At 38.5% G+C, this 18,009-nt stretch overlaps 3 protein-coding genes across 4 annotated transcripts; 1 reads left to right on the plus strand and 2 right to left on the minus strand.

The window, feature by feature from the left end:
- The first annotated feature begins 348 nt into the window (after positions 1-348).
- On the plus strand, positions 349-3,543 carry LOC141605260 (10 kDa chaperonin 1, chloroplastic-like). Its single transcript, XM_074423958.1, has 6 exons — positions 349-498; positions 601-660; positions 925-975; positions 2,707-2,772; positions 2,852-2,899; positions 3,279-3,543. Exons 1-6 carry the CDS (start codon positions 409-411, stop codon positions 3,375-3,377), a joined length of 414 nt encoding a protein of 137 aa, XP_074280059.1. The 5' UTR covers positions 349-408; the 3' UTR covers positions 3,378-3,543.
- A 1-nt stretch (position 3,544) lies between these two features.
- LOC141605259 (bifunctional phosphatase IMPL2, chloroplastic-like) lies at positions 3,545-4,834 on the minus strand. Its single transcript, XM_074423956.1, has one exon. The coding sequence runs from the start codon at positions 4,585-4,587 to the stop codon at positions 3,730-3,732; it is 858 nt and encodes a 285-aa protein (XP_074280057.1). The 5' UTR covers positions 4,588-4,834; the 3' UTR covers positions 3,545-3,729.
- Positions 4,835-5,107: 273 nt separating this feature from the next.
- Positions 5,108-7,611, minus strand: LOC141605258 (protein TRIGALACTOSYLDIACYLGLYCEROL 4, chloroplastic-like). 2 transcript variants are annotated; one of them, XM_074423955.1, is made up of 6 exons: positions 7,289-7,611; positions 6,698-6,804; positions 6,512-6,612; positions 6,070-6,436; positions 5,718-5,989; positions 5,108-5,582 (listed from the first exon to the last, which is right to left on the minus strand). In XM_074423955.1, the coding sequence occupies exons 1-6, from the start codon at positions 7,522-7,524 to the stop codon at positions 5,397-5,399; spliced, it is 1,269 nt and encodes a 422-aa protein (XP_074280056.1). In that variant the 5' UTR covers positions 7,525-7,611; the 3' UTR covers positions 5,108-5,396. The 2 variants fall into 2 exon arrangements, with proteins under 2 accessions (XP_074280056.1, XP_074280055.1); XM_074423954.1 differs by having other exon boundaries at positions 6,555-6,804.
- Positions 7,612-18,009: the final 10,398 nt, after the last annotated feature.

The following is an 18,009-nucleotide window of genomic DNA, read 5'->3' on the forward strand; positions in this document are numbered from 1 at the left end:
TGATGGATGACTCGACTAAAAACTAGTTTAATAATGATCTAAATAAGATTAAATAAGTCATACTAACTATGTGTCCATGTCATATGATCAACCATATCAAGTCGGGTCATATATGACCACAGTTGGGGCAGTCTCTTCGGGGTACTGAAGATAATTTAATGGGTTGATCACTTTCAAATTTGACTTTTTCATTCGCAAGAGTCAGGAATCGAACCGCTGATCACTTGTTTAAGAGATAAGAGTCTTTTAACATTCACACTAATCAACTTTGGTGTATTGCTAGAAGGTGTAGATTAGTTCACCTCCATCTAACAAAAAAAGCCTTTACTCCCAAAAGCCAAAACCCCTTCTTGTTTAACACATCCTTAAAACCTTCCCCTCTAATCCTCTATAATTCCAAGCTTATCTATGGCGTCCTCAACTTCTTTCGTAACTCTCGCAAGGCCCTTATCCTTACCCACCACTACATTTTCTTCTAATTCTAATCTCAGATTACTGGGTAATCTCTATCCTTTTAATTTTCCCCTTTCCCCTGCTTGTTCTCAATTCAAGTTTATGTACAAATTCAATTTTTCTTACGCATTTATGTGTTTCTTCTCTGGTACAAGACCACAGTCACTTAGAATCAATGCCATTGCCACTAAATGGGAACCCACCAAGGTATTTTTCACACACTCACTCCGTCCCGGTCATTTGTTTACCTTTGTTAAAATAGCCTCTCAGAAGTCATTTGTGTACGTTTGATTAAAATACCCGTTACAAAGAATTAAAAATGGAAATAAATGATTTGGAGGGAGGAAGTATTTGTTATCTTAATTGGGTGGATAAAATTATAAAAATTGAAACATTTAATTGGTCGTATGAGTTTGTATCAATATTGGATAATGTCGTTTTGTAATGCAGTTTGTGTTGTTTTGTTTACAGGTAGTTCCTCAGGCTGATAGAGTTTTAATTCGTCTTGAGGACCTTCCTGAGGTACATCACTTGTTCTACTGTTAGTTTATTTGATTTATTTAATTTAAGTATTAGTTTAATGTTTATATATGAATTCTGAAAGGTGGTCATAGTGTCACTCGTAAATGTGTAGTGCCACTCGACCTATGTTGCTCAGATTCGTTTAGAAGTATCCGACACTCGGAAATGTGTGGTGCCACTCAACCATTTTTTTAATGAAAATTATGCTTATTTTGCCTTAAAATGAGGTGTCCAGGTGTCATATCTGAGTGTCGAGCGTAAGACCCGGGTACGTGGAGGAACCAGAAAAGTCGAAGTAGCATAGCACTCAACAAACACCTTAGAAAAAGTTAAGCTCTTAAAATAAGGGACCTTTATTGATGTGAATGGCTAACGCCACTAAGCCGTTTGTCTGGCGTAGTGGCGTGTGTATAATGTGCCTGCATAATGAGTGACAATAAGTTTACTCTCTGGCTTTGTGATTCCCGTTCTGAATGCATAAGCTAGGACACTTATAAAGGGATTGTAGAGAATTAGAGATGTGTGGAGTATATTTTTAATTTCTGTGTCGATGTTTGACATGGGTTGTGATCGAATGACTGATTCATAAATGGCATTTTAGCTTTTTGCTTATTATGTTCGTCCCAATTTCGTTGGGAGCCACCATCAATACTCAAGTGTCTTCTAGCATTCCTGCATGCTTCTCGCACAAGAGGAGGGCAAGAAGGCTCTAAAGGAGGCGACAAGTCATATATATTCCTCCCCCCCTCCCCCTCTTCTTTTTTCATCACGTAAATGTGCTGTGGATGGCTAGTAGGGAATGCATGTAACATAAATTGGTCTGAAATGTCCTACTGAAACATTTGGTGCTCAATTTTGAGCATAGTTCGAATATTTACTTTGTTGAGTTACTTCCTTGAACCTGTATAGTTTGAGTTTCATTGTATTCATTGGTTTAAAGTGTGATGTGTTTGGGGAAAACATTTTCCTTAAAATTTGTTCTACTGTAAGATTATGCGAATGCACTAAATGGAAGGCTATGCCAATTTTCCCCTCCATCCTGTCTTCTTTTCCCTCCTCCCTCAGATAATTTTCTTCTCAAACATCAAACGGGAAATTATCGTCCTCGACTCGGAGCACGACGGCTGAGTCGAGGGCGATTCTCTGACACCATTACCGCGTTTGCGATCGCGATCTTAAACCATGGTTCTATCTCCTAATGTTTTTTCCCATCAATATTCACTGAATATGATGAATCCTTATTTAAGAAAAGTTCGTGTTTTTCATGATGTATGCTTCCATGGTTATTATTATTGCATTGATTTGGCTGCATTTGGGTGGAAACATAGTACAAAACCCTAGAGCAAACTTTGTGTGTAATGCTTGATGAGACCATTCTTGGCTATGTAGTTCCCAAATTCAGAAAGCATTGTTCAATTGGAACTATTGTGGTATCTGTGCGTACTGATGTCGTTCATCAGTTCATGTCCTCCTTGTTCACCTCTGTATATCTTATTGAAAATGAGGCCTCTGTGTGACAGTTTCTATGTTTGAGACCAATCCAAATACTTGCGTATTCCCATTTGATTATATGGTGTTAGGTTGGTCTCATGACTCACATGTAAGGCGTCAAACCATCTCATATAAGTTTTTGTGATTATTGAATTTTCCTCTATCTTCGGTTGATACCTTGAAGTTGATGCTTTTGGAAAATTAGCTTACAAACTTGCTATATGACACTTTCCTGCATAGAAATCGGCTGGTGGTGTACTTCTGCCGAAGTCAGCTGTGAAGTTCGAGAGGTACCTTATGGGAGAGGTAAGGAAGTTCGTCTTGCTCAATATTGTCATCCCTTGATTTTATGCGGAAACATTAAAAAGTATTGTCATGTTTACAGGTCCTGTCTGTTGGTTCCGAGGTTGGTGAAGTGGAGGCTGGAAAGAAGGTACACTCAACAATGAAAAAAAGGGATTGAGCTGAGTGCTGACCCTTACCCTAAATCATCTAGTAATAACACACTAGAAACCTATCCGAACTTGAAATGATCCAACTCAATCGAAATGCAAACATACCTAAAATGAACTGTACCAAAACTGATCTGACCCGTACCAATCTGAATGACCTGTTCTCCAGGTCTATATATAACCCTAAAAAATTCCTATGTGAGTGTGTATGATCCGTTCATCGCTCGTGCATTATCTGTTCTATAAAATTTTATGTAATGGAAAATGCGGTGAATTAAACTGAACAAAGAAAGTACTTTTCTTCGGTCATATTATCTGATTCCCGTTCCTTAAACTGGTTCATATGTTGTCAATATGCAGGTTCTTTTCTCAGACATAAGTGCATATGAGGTGGATCTAGGAAGTGATTCTCGTCACTGCTTTTGCAAAGAAGCTGATCTTTTGGCTGTGGTTGAGTAGGCGTTACGCCAGAAGGCGGCTCTATCATTAGATTATTGGTCACGGTTGTTATATCAGCGGCAAAATTTTCAGGTGAATTTAGTTTGAGTTGAGCAAAGACGGTGTCTTTTCTGTAATCATGGTCACGTTATCCTATTAAGTATTTACGAGCCAATGAGAGACAGCATTATAATCATTGTGATTATAAAGTGCGATAAAGGGAGTATTCATAATAAACCATTAAAAGTTACGTAGAATCAAAATTGTCGCGTAAAAATTCTTAAAACTCATTCTTCTAAATTATCAATACAAACATAATTGTTTCTACAATTCTGTAGTTAATAAGTTCAGCATTGCCTTGAATTGGTCCTAATCACGCATTTAAATAATCCAAGGCCGATTTATGAACTCGTTCATCACCAGCAGCAATGATACGATAATAAGACGGGGCTTCAAACAGCGGTGAAGCTTCCCAGTAAAGCTTTTCACCCTTCCAATCAGTTATCACGCCACCAGCGCCTTCAATAATGGGTATAAAAGCAAGAAAATCATACGGACCAAGGAACGATTGTATAATAAGATCATTAAACCCGGAAGCCAATAGACCGTAAGTGAGACACTCAGCCCCATATAAAGGCTCTTGAACCTTGTCTGTGACGCGAGTAAATGCTTTGTATTCTTCGTCACTGAAATGCAACGGACTACAAGAGTACAATGTAGCCCTTGACAATTCTTCACAGGATCGCGTATGTGTATTGACTCCGTTCAGGGTTGTTATTCGCCCTTGAACGCCAACCCATCGGTCCTTTAATATCGGCTGATCGATAATCCCGATAATTGGCTTACTTTTGTAAAGAAGTGCGACGAGTGTGCCGAATAAAGGTAAACCGTTTTTAAAGCTTGTGGTTCCGTCGATTGGATCAATGACCCATACAAAGTCTGCTAATTTGTTTTTAGGCATTACCCAACCGCTTTCCTCGCCGTAAATAACATGGTCCGGAAAGTGTTTCAATAAGATTGAAACGATGCGTTCCTCGGAAGCTACATCGGCTGCTGTGACTTGCTCAGTGATACATCCATTCTCGTCGCGCTTATCCATTGTTTTCATGGCTTGGGGATTTCGGTAGTACTTCCTGATTACCTCGCCAGCCTCGTCAACGGCTTTATTGGCCACCGCAACGAACTCATCCAGTAGTTGTTCAGCTATGTCAACGTTGGTAGGCGATGCCATTGAGGTACTCGACAAGGAACACAAAGGGGACTAGGGTTTTGTTAATTTCTTTTTTCTTGGTTTAGTCTTTTTTGTGCAAGATAATATATGAGTTATTGATAGATTACATGTGTTTATATATAGGCATAGAGTAACTTAGAGACTTTATAGGATTAGGAAAGTGACCTAGATTCCTAGACGGCATAGGATTAGGAAATAAAATAGCACGAGTTTTAAACCCGTGTAGAAAATGCACGGGTCGTAATTAATAACTGAGACACCCTAATATGGAAAATGACAACAAATGACCGGGACAAAGGGAGTATATCTTTTCTATTTTTTTCGGATTTTGAGGTGTGCGTTCACCCATAGAGGGTTTAAAAGGATGATTCATGTCAGCTGACCCAAGATCATTTTGGGATTAAGGCTCTAATGTTGTTGTGACAGCAGTTGTTATGTTGATACCGAAAGTCCGAAACTTCCACATGCCTCTACGACAACCGTGAATGATAGCATGGTAACACATTCTGACACAATGAAAGATCATCCAAAGATGTTTAAATGTTTGACACATGATAGACTTAAAACCTTGCATAAATCACAAGGGATATACAGCATTCCAAAATGTGAGAGCAATGTTACTCCAAAAAGGTAGGTAATCATGTAAGAGCAACACCCTGTTAACGAAAACCGAACCTCTATCAGAACCTTAATTTAGATCTCGTTAAAATTTCCACAAAAAAATCATCTCCACTGCATCTCCTACAGTCCTACAATGTACTCCACTTCTGTCAGATAATGTCAGGGTAACGAATGGTATTTGCGTTGACTTAAAACTCGAACCTGATCTTACACTTGTGCTTCATTGGTGAATACCTTACTGTAACTCTTCCTGAACGTAAGAGGTGGAATGAATAACTCAACCCCAATATAACATCCTTTGCTTCCATGCCATTTCTCCAGGGAGAGTGTACTACATGTTTTGTAGCTATACGGAACACCAGAGGGCCTACAACCTGTACGAACACGAGTAATTTCTCACTTAGTTTGAGTCGTCATCTCCAAATTCATCATCCGTGTCTAATTTCGATTATTGAGCCATAAATAAGGCCACTAGCGCTGCAGCGAACTATAAGTCAATAATGGGTTACCTGCTGTAGGAAGGTAAGACGGAGTCTGGGAAGAGACGCTGGATTGTCCTGGCGATTGTCAGAGATACTCCTTGCAAAACCAGACAGAGAGGGAAAATGGAGCCGTGCATTGATCCTGGTTAGATCTCTATACTTGTTTCTGAACTTGCCATGCTGGAAAGTACAGGACAGTGTAGCAGACACATTAGCAACAAAAGGATTTACGTTCTGTATAGAAGAAACCTCAGACGAGTCTTCATTTCCTTGCCAAAGCCAGGCTCTGAAACTGCCACCTAAAATATGAACTTGGTAATGGTTAAATCAATAAAAATGCCTCAGCCAATAACTCACAATTCAGATATAAACAGATTACCTACGATAGCTGAGATAGTGGCGCGTGGTTCTCTGAGATGAGCATCATATGCAGGCTCGGTTTGCACGATAAGATCATCTTGAGTCTCCTTTATGCGCCATAAATCCTTACTCGTCTGATATGAAAAAGAACCTTTAGCGTATAAACCAGGCAACAAAGCAGCAGGTGTCTCAGTCTCTACTGTATTAATGACAGTCAGAGGTCTCCCCCCGTTCTTCTGTAACCCTAATCGGTAGTGTAATGCAGATTCAGAAACATCAGAAGCTAAATCAACAGAGATGGATTCAGGAACATTCCAATATTTTCCATAACGGTCGACATACAGTTCAGGCCAGGCTGCATCCACTGTAATGTCATGTTTTAGAAGCTGCAGAGATGAACACAGCATTAGAAATCAGAAATGTGAAATAGCACGAGTTTGTATCGGGTACTGGGAACTTGCCTTGTGAAATAACACGAGTTTGTATCGGGTACTGGGAACTTGCCTTGTGAAATAGCACGAGTTTGTTACAGAGTCCGTTCCTCCCACCATGGGCTTCTGAGCTAAAGAACAACGAGCTAGACGATGTGATGGGAATTTGGGTACATAAACCCAAGGAATACAGTGACTTGTCCAGGAAATGTATACCTATATTCATCAGTGCAGAAAGTTTATTTCCTTCACAGGCAGTAAACTCAGTTTTGATGTTACTTAACAGCATCTTCGGACGAAATTGCCCAATTAACCCAACCCACCTGTAAATAACACCACATTTGGATTTGTTCAGAAAGACAGTATAATTAAGTTGAGGCGTAAAACAATTGGCTTTGTGTAAAACCGTTTTATATAATACAATAAATGAGGTACGTAACCTGGTATGAGTCTGTGTTATAAGCTGAATTTAAGTAATTGTGGAATCTGAAACAAAACTTCAAAATAATTGACAACTAATGCAATCAGCTTGGAAAAAAATCGAAAATTTTACATAAATATTTCAAATTTTTCATTCTTCAAAGGTAGCGAACACCCGTGCTAGTCCCCTTGGTTCCGTGACCATGCCTCAAACCAAATATACTCAGAAACAAAGAAACGTGCTTTTAACACAAAGCAAGCACCTTTCAAGTCATTTTCATACGTTTGTTCAAAATTATTGGTACGGAAATGACTTAAAAGACATTATTATAACTCGAAAACGCGAATGACGGGAAATATAAAGAGAAATGACAAAGGTGGACTGACAAGTTGCCAAAGGAATGGGAAAGAAGGAGAGACTGGAGGGCAAAAGTGTCAAAGCAAGGTATAATTCCTTCAGGAAGCCCGTTTTTCAACAGAGACAGCTGGTGGACCTTCGGCGGGGCCCGTTCGGACCGAATGCGGTTGAAGGGAAATGGGTCCCCGGGTATGGGCTTAGCCCACCCGTTTAGGTTTACCGGGCTTGAGAGCTGTTGGTCCATGGGTGTACTCATGGTCGCCATTGTTGAGGTTTTTGTGGGAGGGTTTGGGTTTTATGTAGTGGTGGTTTCAGTCTGCATTTTGTAGTACTTTTGCTGGGTTTTTTTTTGTTGGTTTGTGATTATTTTCTGTTGTCGTCTTTCTACTCTGAAAAGCGATAGGGCGCCACCGAGTGACACTGAAACTCAGTGCACCCTAATTTAAAAAAGGAAAATTCAAGAAATTAAAATTTTGTTTTCATTTTTGCGCCATACTACCAAGGATAAAAATGTAATTTTTAATACACCTAATTTATACAGAATCTGATTTCATTTTTGGTGTATCGTCATCAATGAACCACCATAAACAATCAACAGAAATTTGTGATAAAGCTTAATACCTACCAATGCCTCCATCAACACAGAAAACCCATACATTTTTCTATATGCTGGATTATGGCCTTCGTGAATCATGTCATTATGCAATAATCATACCGTAATCTTGACTTAGTTGATTTTTTGAGATTAACCGTTGTGGACATGGGCCACGTCTCGGTCTGCGGATTTAGGCCGCCTACCGGTCCGCGGTCACGGGCCACCTGCACGCCAAGCCAAACTGTGGACATGCAGCGGTCTTTCGAAAGCCACGCTCGGCGGCGTTGAAAATGCTTTCGACCGGATCGTTTTAGATCGGTCGGTTTCGTCTCGGTAAAGGTCTCGAAACAATTAGAGATGTTTGGAGTCGCCACCAAGCATTTATTGGATGCCTGGAACCCGTTCGAAATCCACTTTATACCTCGGTCAAACGAAGCACAAAGCAGTGTTTAACATAGGTACTAAACATAAGGACTCGTCCCCCTTTTAGCATTCTATGCCTAAAATGACTCTCGTACGCCCTGGATAAGGCCATCTACTATCCAAAGGTTCTGAGTATGGGGTGAGGGTACGTATTGGGAAGCCCTTTAATCGGACACCCAATCCCGCCCGCGTTAGCGGCCTCTACTGATCGATCGTGGTTGTTTAAGTGCAAAAGTTGATATAACGGTTAAAATGCGTGAATGCGCATCCAAAAGTTTTAACCTAACATGTGAGCTTTCTAAGTCGGTTTGTTAATCCAAATATCAAGCATAAGATGTCAAGTTGGATTTAGATTGATTTGCATGTGAAAACGAAAATTAAACATCCATTTACCAAATTCGGGTTATGATGCTTAACACGATCCATTTATTTGAAAAAGGATGTCAAATGACAAAGTGTAAAAACGTAAGCTTGTCAATCTGATCCGTCATATATTCGGATTAACCGTAATCGAGATCGTCCTAGACAAGTGTTAAAAACGAGGCAGAACAGCGCCAGGCAGCCCCATAGGGGCGCGAGCCTATTGGCGATGGAAGGGGCTCTGCCCTGGTTTTGAAAGATGGAAACAGGCGGCCTCTTGGGGCGCGAGCCATGAGCCGACCCAAGGGGGCGTCTCCTGGTTTTTGAAAAGGTTGTTTAAAACCGTACTTGTGATTAAATAATTTGCAAGTATTGTTTGCATGACTCGAAATAATTACTATTGTGTTAGTAATATTCGTTGTCGGATTTGCATGTTTGAAAAGCATAGTTTATAAATAAAAATGTAAAATGTTTGATTTGAACTAAATATGTCAAGTTCATTTCTTTGTAATTAGTCAAGTTAATCATCGTACTCGGATTAAACCGACATGGTATAAAGAACCAAGGATGATTATGAATTATGACTAATATGTTTGAAAATGTAAACAAATGAGAAAAATGGTAAATAAAATAAAAGGGTGTTAAAATTCCCATTAAAATGTAATTAACCAATTAATATCACCGAGTCACGGATTAAACCGTCATGGTATAAAGAACCAAGGGTGATTATGATTTAAGGTTAAAAAGTTTGTCATAGAAGTGATTTGAAACATTTGAAACGGTAAAAACCGATTACAAATAAGAAACGAAATAAAGAGGAAAGACGAGAACAAACACGTTTGAGTCTGACCTGGGCACCCCATTGAGGCGCGAGCCACTTTGCACCATAAGGGGCTTCTGCCTCAGGCCAAAACTCAGTTTTGACTCGTCTAACCTAAATTTGAATCGTGTTATGCATCGTTCGTGCTTATAGACTCATCAAAACAGTAAAGACATGAATTAAAGTGAGATATTTACACCCTCAAACTTACGTGTATTGATGTTTGCGATGTAGACGACTTTAGAGACGGGTTTTCTCGTTGCGACTACTCACGATCAAAGAAGTTTAAAAGAGTGCCTTAAAAAAGGATTTGGTTTTGAACATGATTTAAAAATATGTTAATTAAAACATGTTGATTAATGAGTTGAGTTGGTCGAATGGGTCGGTCGAATGCACGGCGACGGTACCAAACAAAATGTGTAAGGCTTGTGTTTACGATCGGTAGGTCGTAAACACGTGTCGATTTTGTGGCTTAGGAAGTCGGGTCTAGAAGTTTAAGGGAGAAGGAGGGGGCGGACGCTCGCGTGAAGATTATGGTGTGTGATGGTGGGTATTTATAGAGAAATGTGAGATGGTAGGTCGGTTGATTTTGCTTGAAGGCTAAGGAGACACCCCATTGAGGCGCGAGCCACCCCGTGACTCAATAGGGTGTACTGTCCCTTTCGCAAATTTGGATTTTGCATTTGTTCTAACCAATGTTTTGTTGGTTGTGATTTGTGGTCATTGAGGTTTGCTTAGCCGTGTAAGCTTCCTCTTAGGTGATATTTAGAGTAGGTATTTTGTGTCTTTGACTCGGGTTTGACCCGTGTGAGTCGGGATTTGAATTTCGAGTCGGTTTTTTGGCTCGGTGTCAGTTTTGACTCTAATTAGGGTCATTTTAATGGAAATGACATGATGAAGACATTCATGGCATTATTTTTGACATTCGAGATTTGGGTTGACTCGGGTTGACTCAGGTTGACTCGAGTTGCGGGTTTCTGAGTCGGTTTTGGGTCCGAAGACGGTTTTGACTCTAATTAGGGTCATTTTAATGGAAATGACATGATGAAAATATTCATGGCATTATTTTTGACATTTGAGATTTGGGTCGACTCGGGTTGACTCAGGTTGACTCGAGTTGCGGGTTTCTGAGTCGGTTTTGGGTCCGAAGACGGTTTTAACTCTAAATAGTGTTATTTTAATGCAAATGAAGTTAGAAAACTTTCGAAATCATTTTTCATATCCGAGTAGTGCATTAAACCGTCTCATGTATAGTCAATCCACGTACGCGTATCAAAAACACGTTATAGTCCGATCATCATGGGGTGGTTTTTGGAAGGTGCAGATATTGGGTATCTACAACCGTCTCAACTCGATCAATTTTTGTGAAAATGTGAAATATATATAATCTCAATTGCGACATGTGTCGTATGGTTACTTATATTTTATGGAAGTTCATTGAGTTTGAGTCGAATTATTTTATATCAAGTCAGACAACATCAAATTTAATTATGGATTAGTAATTTAGCGTATTTGAGTTCATATGATCGACTCCGTCCGTCTAGTTGCTGTTTAATGAACACAATTTTTCTCTAATTTTAATGGCTAAACACTAACAAATGACGATGCAGGGAACATTTTTTTGCTTTTGTGTTATAGAGTTTGTTGGAGAAAATCTAGCGAAAATGTAACGGTATGGATTGGTTAATGAGAAGATAAAATTCCTTAATTACCCTTTATTATAGTTTCATTTTAAATTCGAATTTTTCTAGAGGGAAAATAAAAACATTAGATAAATTACAATTATAACCTCGGTGGCGCCGAGTTTGGGTACCACCGGGTGGCGCCATCTCATTTTCCTTTCTAGTTCCATGCAATTCTTTCCTATGCACAAATAAGTGTGCAAGTCTGGGGAACGACAACTAGACCAGTCGGGTCGGATTAATTTAGGCATGCCGTATTTCATGTTAGTTTTGTGTTGGTCATTTTGGCTTTCGACTATGTGAATTTCAACTAATTTGTGATCTTACAACCATCCCTTTTTTTAAAATATTATTTAAATCAGTTATCAGATGTTACAAACTAATGCATTACAAATGAGGATTTTTGTTTTGGATTTGTGAGTAAGAGATAAAAAAATGTGTTTTTGGTAATTGCTTTCTTACAAAACTAGTTAATTCTTTACCAAAAAAAAAGGACTTGCTAAATCCCGCACACCATATTACTCAATCCTACACATTTTTTCCCTTAATTCCGAATATACCCCTCTCATTTATCACTTCAATCAAAAGAAAAACAAGAGAGAGAAGAACATAAAGATTGAAAAGCCCAAAAAAAAAAAAAAACCACAACCAAACAGTCACATTTTTACGCAACCCTCCCAAACACCCAATAGCCACCACCGGAGTACCGGACAACCCCTCTACTCCTCTCACAACGCCGCCGACCACCATTACCCGCCCCCTCCAGCGCCGACCACTGTCCACTCACTCCCTGCGCCTAACATCCAGCAGCAACATCACAACTCCGGCATGTTCAAATACGTTCCGTCGGTGGCACGAACTCGGTTGTCCACCGTGCACTCGACCACCTTACTCCGACCATATCGAGGACCCCACAACCACCCCTTCAAGAACACTACATCAATATCAATCCATCAATCCAATCCCTAATTGTAAAAAAAATTAATTTTTTTAAATAGAATTACATTAATTAAATCAATTAAAAGACGGAATTAACAAAATTATTGATAAAACGGAGTAATTACGTGTGGTATGTGCGAATTACAATTCATAATTGTCAAATTGTTAATAAATTGGTTAAGTTTGTGAGAGAGAAGAAAGAAAAACTCTTTTTAGGTCTTTTTCATGATGAAGGGTAATTAAGGAATTTTAGGGCAAAATGTGTGGGATTTACTAAAAAGGTGTGCGGGATTTAGCAATTACGAAAAAAAAACTGGTTAATAGGAGTAAATATACCTAGTATTGGTCCCGGGCTACCTCTACCTACCATTAATTTTATTTTTTAATTAAATAAAATTATTTAAAGTTGCATAACACATAAATTTATCATTAATATATTTTTCTATGACATGTCCTAAAATTACGATGAAATAAATTTTGAAACAAATTCACTTCTCCCGCTATTAATATTTTACTCTTATTAATGAAACAATAGTAATAACATTTCACTACTTGCCCGTAATCATTGTTACTTCACTACTCCCGCCGTAGTTATTGTTACTATCACTATCGCCGCATTAATATTGATAATTTCATTACTACCGCCGTAATTATTGTTACTTTCATTATTGCCGCATTAATATTGATTATTTCACTACTCCTGTTGTTGTTTCTACCACTTTCACTAATCTCGGTGATAATATTGTTACTTTTACAATTCAAATGAGTGATTACTATCATATAACTATATCTAATGTTACTACAATTCTTTTCTTTACTGACGAAATTACTTTTACTACTTAGGCATGCAATTTTAAGAGGATTATATATTTATATAAATATATTACATATATGCAATAAATTAAATCGAAAGACTTATACAATATTATATATTATGTAATCTAACTTGAATTATTTATAACCTACTTATATTATACTTCCTCCAATTCACAATAAAACTCCCTATTTCCATTTCCGTCTATTCACAATAACTTCCCTATTTCCTTTTTTGGTAAGTGTTTGTGTGGTCCAAATTTAATTGTATGGTGGGGTAGTGTATTTGTGTGGTTCAAACTTATTTATATGGTGGGGTAGTGTGTTTTCTTAATTTTTGTGTCAAAATGAAATAGGAGGGTTATTGTGAATTGGAGGGAGTATTTTTGTATGTTAAATAATTAACATCTCTATACATCTAATAAACAATAATAAAGTTTAATAAAATTGCATAGATTTTAAATTTAATACATAATTTTATGATGATAATAATTAATATCATAAGTGTGAATGTTTATACTAATTAATTATTTTATTTTAAGGAAATTTATCATCTTTTAGTCTTCTATAAATATTTAGGAAAATTATCAAGCATATTCTTTCTTTTAGTCTCCTTGAAATTGACCATCTTAATTAATTATTTTATTTTAAGGAAATTGACCATCTTAATTAATTATTTTATTTTAAGGAAATTGACCATGTTTTAGTCTCTTACAAATGTTTAGGAAAATTATCAAGCTTCTATATAATTTAATTTTAACCCAAACTATATAATATTTGCATTGAGATCCCTTAATTGGGTCCATCATACGGTGCTAGTGATTTAAAACTATATAGTATAACTAATTTGTATAACTTTCTTTAATTACATTGAAGTCCCTTGGTTTCTGGATTTAATATATAGTATTGATTGATAGTTGAGCTTCAACCATCACCTTGAAGTTTGGTTCAGATGGTTCACCTAACACTGGTTACTAATAATTGATTGTATACTAGTTTAAACCCCGTGTAATACATGCACGGTATTTAAAGTTTAATATTTTTTATAAAATTACTTATATAATATTGGTACCTTATAATTGTTTACATTTTTTATCATTGTATTTTGCTTTGATAAATAAAAGTTGGAACTAAAAATCTAGATACTATAAAAGAAAAGTCATTCTTTGCATTTCTATTGACCCCTAATTTTGAGGGAGTAAAAAAATTTATTCATTAGTCTTTATTCACATAAAATTCACAAACATCACACATAAAGAAAGAGAAGGAGATCTAGAAGGGAGAAAAGAAGAATTTATCTCAATTATTGCCTCAAGGTAAGAATTTCACAAAACCGTCTCATAATGTAACTCGTGCTTTATTATTTTATATAACTCGCAATTAAGCCATGTATGGCATGACGTTGCCGTGACCATGACCGTGAACCACCAGGGCTTGATAGGACGTCTGTTTGACCACTATTGACCGGCGGGGAAAGGGTTGTTTCACTGGTGTTTGTCGTGACTGTTGTATGGTTGTACTGTGGGGTTTTACATAGGTTTTACCCTCGCCTTGACTCGTCTGGACCTAGAATTGAGTTGGGTTAGTTCCTGGTGATGAGTCGACCATCGTGGGTGGATAAAGGGCGCCTTGGTGGGTGGTTGGCTGGAATTTCGAAAGGGTGGTGGTTGTTGTTGGTTTATTTCTAAAATCGGGTATGTGTTGCTAGATCTAACACCTTGTGCTCGACAAGACCGTGACCAGGGCGTTGCTGGTGGAACCACTGTGGGTCAGAGGAGACCACGGTGGTGGTTGCTAGTGGCGTGTGGAGGTTGTGGTTTGGCTGTGTTGGTGTTGTTGATGTCGTGGGCGTTGTTGTTAGGGCACGATGGTGAGGTCGTGTGTGGTGGTTAGGGCTGATGTTAGGACCATAGTTGGGTTGTTGGTAGAGGTGGTTCATGGTGGGGCTGGTGGCAGACTTGGGTTACTGTCAGGCTTGGGTATTTTACACGGGTTTGTTGGGTTTGTTCACGGGGCTTCAACACGGGTTAAACCGTGTATTGTTGGGGGTTTGGTTTTGGATTGAGACGGGTTTTGAATTATGAATTCACGTATTGTAATTAAAGTAATTGTTTTATAATTAGTCTAATGGTTAGAATAGTTAGTAATTGTATTATTATTATTGTTAGGTGACGGTTTTGTTGAAGACTATTATTAGTTGATTGTGTGGTTACGTTATTTGGAATATTTGCTTATCAGGTAGGATAACTACTCAGCTAGATTGTCTTATTGTGTTTATATCATTCATATGACATATGTGACTGGATGGATATTAGCCTTTAGCTGGATTGTTATTGTGAATGGCATCCTGTGGATTATTATTGGTATACATTGGCATATCATTTGCATTGGTTATTCAGATTTATTCTGGCAGACATCCTTTCATGGTGATGTAAGGCCCCAGGCTGGTTTTGCAGACTTGTCTCTGGTGTCTATGTGTTTTCTCAACTTCGGGTTGAAACTGCCCCGAGTAAGAGATTGGCGAGATGAACGGGTGTTTCGAATGCTGAGCTCATCTGCATTGGCGTTTGCATTTCATATCATGCACATTCCTTGTGTTCATCTTATATCTGTTGATTGTTATTCTACTCAACCATTAGTTAACGGTTGCTTGTTTGTCATGTCAATAAAATGATACTTGCTTTAATTGATGGTGTCCTTTGATGAACCATTTAATATTTCCGATTAAATGGGGAGCGGGTTAATATAACAGGTATGCGAGTTAGCTACGTTCACGGGAGAGAGAGGATTCAGTCATAGCTATCTAGATCACTTAGTTCAGACATCACTTATTTATGTAAACTTAATTTATTTCCACTGCATAATAAACTTGTATTATGGTTAATCAGTTAATCAGTTGGCTATGTAATAAAACCATTATAGGTAACATTTATTAAAGTACTTTGGATTTGTTAAACTTTGTAGTCATTGCCTCAGGAAACTAAGATGATAACAATTCTATTTATCCTGGAATGTCTTGTTAAGGATCTGGGATATATAATTGGGGGTATTACTGGTAATGTTTGCACTATCCCCTTGACTAGAGATGGCAACGGATCCTGGACCCTATCCAGATCCGCGGATCCGGACCCTGATGGGTAGGATATGGATCCTAATTTTTCGGACCCCGTGGATATGGGTTGGATATGGATCCACTTATTTGAAAATGGATCTGGATATGGATCTGGAAAATTTGGATCCGCCGGATATGGGTCAGATATGGATCCAACGTTGGTGTGGCGGATATGGATCTGGATCCTATCGGACCCTATATAGATCCCGTCCATTGTCATCCTTACTAACACTACACAAACACAGTACACAAGTTGTAAGTTAGAGATGGCAACGGATCCTGAACCCTATCCAGATCCGCAGATCCGGACCCTGATGGGTAGGATATGGATCCTAATTTTAGGACCCCGTGGATATGGATCCGCTTATTTGAAAATGGATCTGGATATGGATCTGGAAAATTTGGATCCGCCGGATATGGGTTGGATATGGATCCAACGTTAGTGTGGCGGATATGGATCTGGATCCTATCAGACCCTACCCAAATGCGGTCCATTGCCATCCCTACCCTTGACTGATATATCATACTACATTAATGTGTGCATGACATCTTGTAAGGACTACTATGCAATTTCTTCTTCGGACTCCCTCACTGGCGCGACTGAAATCATCTATGTTCGGGTCTCTTATGCTTTTGCGGCTTACTCCAGAGCATTGCTCTACACTATGGGAGCGCACACGCAGTGGCCTCTCCTTCTATCACCTTTTGGGTGACATCAAGAAAACTATCTTCAGTTCTAGCTACCAAGACGCCAGTACCAATCATTGTGCGGAACTCTTTACGAGAAATTCACAGTTTACTTTGCTTGTACCCTAATTGATCCGTTAGCCTTGCTACGGGCTGTCATAATTCCATCTTTGTAATACTTACACTTCCATCTTTGTATTACTTACGCTTTCATTTTACTTTCATCTTTGTAACACCCCACACTTAAGCCTTTGATCATCCAGAGCAAACTACTATAAAATCAATCACCACAAGGCTCAAAAGAAGCGTGAGTAAGCTCAAGCGATCCGTCTCTCTTCTCTCACACCCCATCCAACTTATGTCACCCTCATCATTTCAGTACATGGTCACTATTCTGTCTCGGCTCCCAATTAACATGATAATAAGTGACCCAAATACCTCAAAAGAGAGTCGCTCTTCTCTCATATGCCCTCCTTATGCCTTCCCTCATCTAAAATGTTCCTAAACCACCAATTCATCCTTCACCAAATCATCACAAGTCCTCCTTATTTCTCCCCCTTATCACTCCATGCTTATAAACACAAGGTCATCTAAACATTACAACACCTCCTAACCCATAAAATAGACAGCCTCAACATCCTCCCAAAAACACTTCCACACAATCCCAAATGACAACACCAACAACATCATTCCACTCTAACAATCATACACCAAATGTACCAAGTGCTAGTTACAAGTTAGGCCTCCAAAGCCCCGTCCTAGCCTTGGCACATTTCTATCCTATCCTTCCAACCTTAGTTGACTCCTCTTCTTATATCACCAACGCCATGGTAGAAAGTAGTGAAATATGTGACATTTTTTTTTTCATTTTCATTTCCTAATTCTCTCATTTTGCCTAAACCGCCCTTTTGGGTTTTCGGTTTAGCATTTTCCTCACTTCTACTCTCGTGGCTCGCACTCATTTTTTTTTTGCTTGGAGTGCCCTTTCGGGTTTTCACTCCGAACTTGACCACTTTCCCATTTTTGCCTAGAATGCCCTTTCGGGTTTTCATCCTAGCCGGGTTAATCTTTTTTTTCTTTTCTTCTTTTTGTCATTTTTTCTTTCTTTCTTTCAAAATGAAGTACAATGCTTGGAATATAATATAGTACAAGGTATTACCAACTCATGTCCACCCCACACTTTGTTTTTCACTTTGTCCTCAAAGTGAAGGTGAACATCATAATCAATCCTCAATGAAATGAACTTGAGGTACCCTTATCCTCATCAAATTACAACATGCTCAACTCCGTCTCACAAGCTCACTAACTTACACCACCAA

Source organism: Silene latifolia, chromosome 10 (genome assembly GCF_048544455.1).
Source record: "Silene latifolia isolate original U9 population chromosome 10, ASM4854445v1, whole genome shotgun sequence".
Classification (NCBI taxonomy): domain Eukaryota; kingdom Viridiplantae; phylum Streptophyta; class Magnoliopsida; order Caryophyllales; family Caryophyllaceae; genus Silene; species Silene latifolia.

Excerpts from the sequence above, each read along its gene's own strand:
- LOC141605260 (XM_074423958.1), top strand. The coding sequence starts at position 409 with ATGGCGTCCTCAACTTCTTTCGTAACTCTCGCAAGGCCCTTATCCTTA. Across the intron at positions 499-600 it reads ATTCTAATCTCAGATTACTG|GGTACAAGACCACAGTCACT; the intron begins GGTAATCTCTAT and ends TGTTTCTTCTCT. Across the intron at positions 2,900-3,278 it reads AAGTGGAGGCTGGAAAGAAG|GTTCTTTTCTCAGACATAAG; the intron begins GTACACTCAACA and ends GTCAATATGCAG.
- LOC141605259 (XM_074423956.1), bottom strand. The coding sequence starts at position 4,587 with ATGGCATCGCCTACCAACGTTGACATAGCTGAACAACTACTGGATGAG.
- LOC141605258 (XM_074423954.1), bottom strand. The coding sequence starts at position 7,524 with ATGGCGACCATGAGTACACCCATGGACCAACAGCTCTCAAGCCCGGTA. Across the intron at positions 5,990-6,069 it reads CACTATCTCAGCTATCGTAG|GTGGCAGTTTCAGAGCCTGG; the intron begins GTAATCTGTTTA and ends TTCATATTTTAG. Across the intron at positions 5,583-5,717 it reads GTCTTACCTTCCTACAGCAG|GTTGTAGGCCCTCTGGTGTT; the intron begins GTAACCCATTAT and ends GTGTTCGTACAG.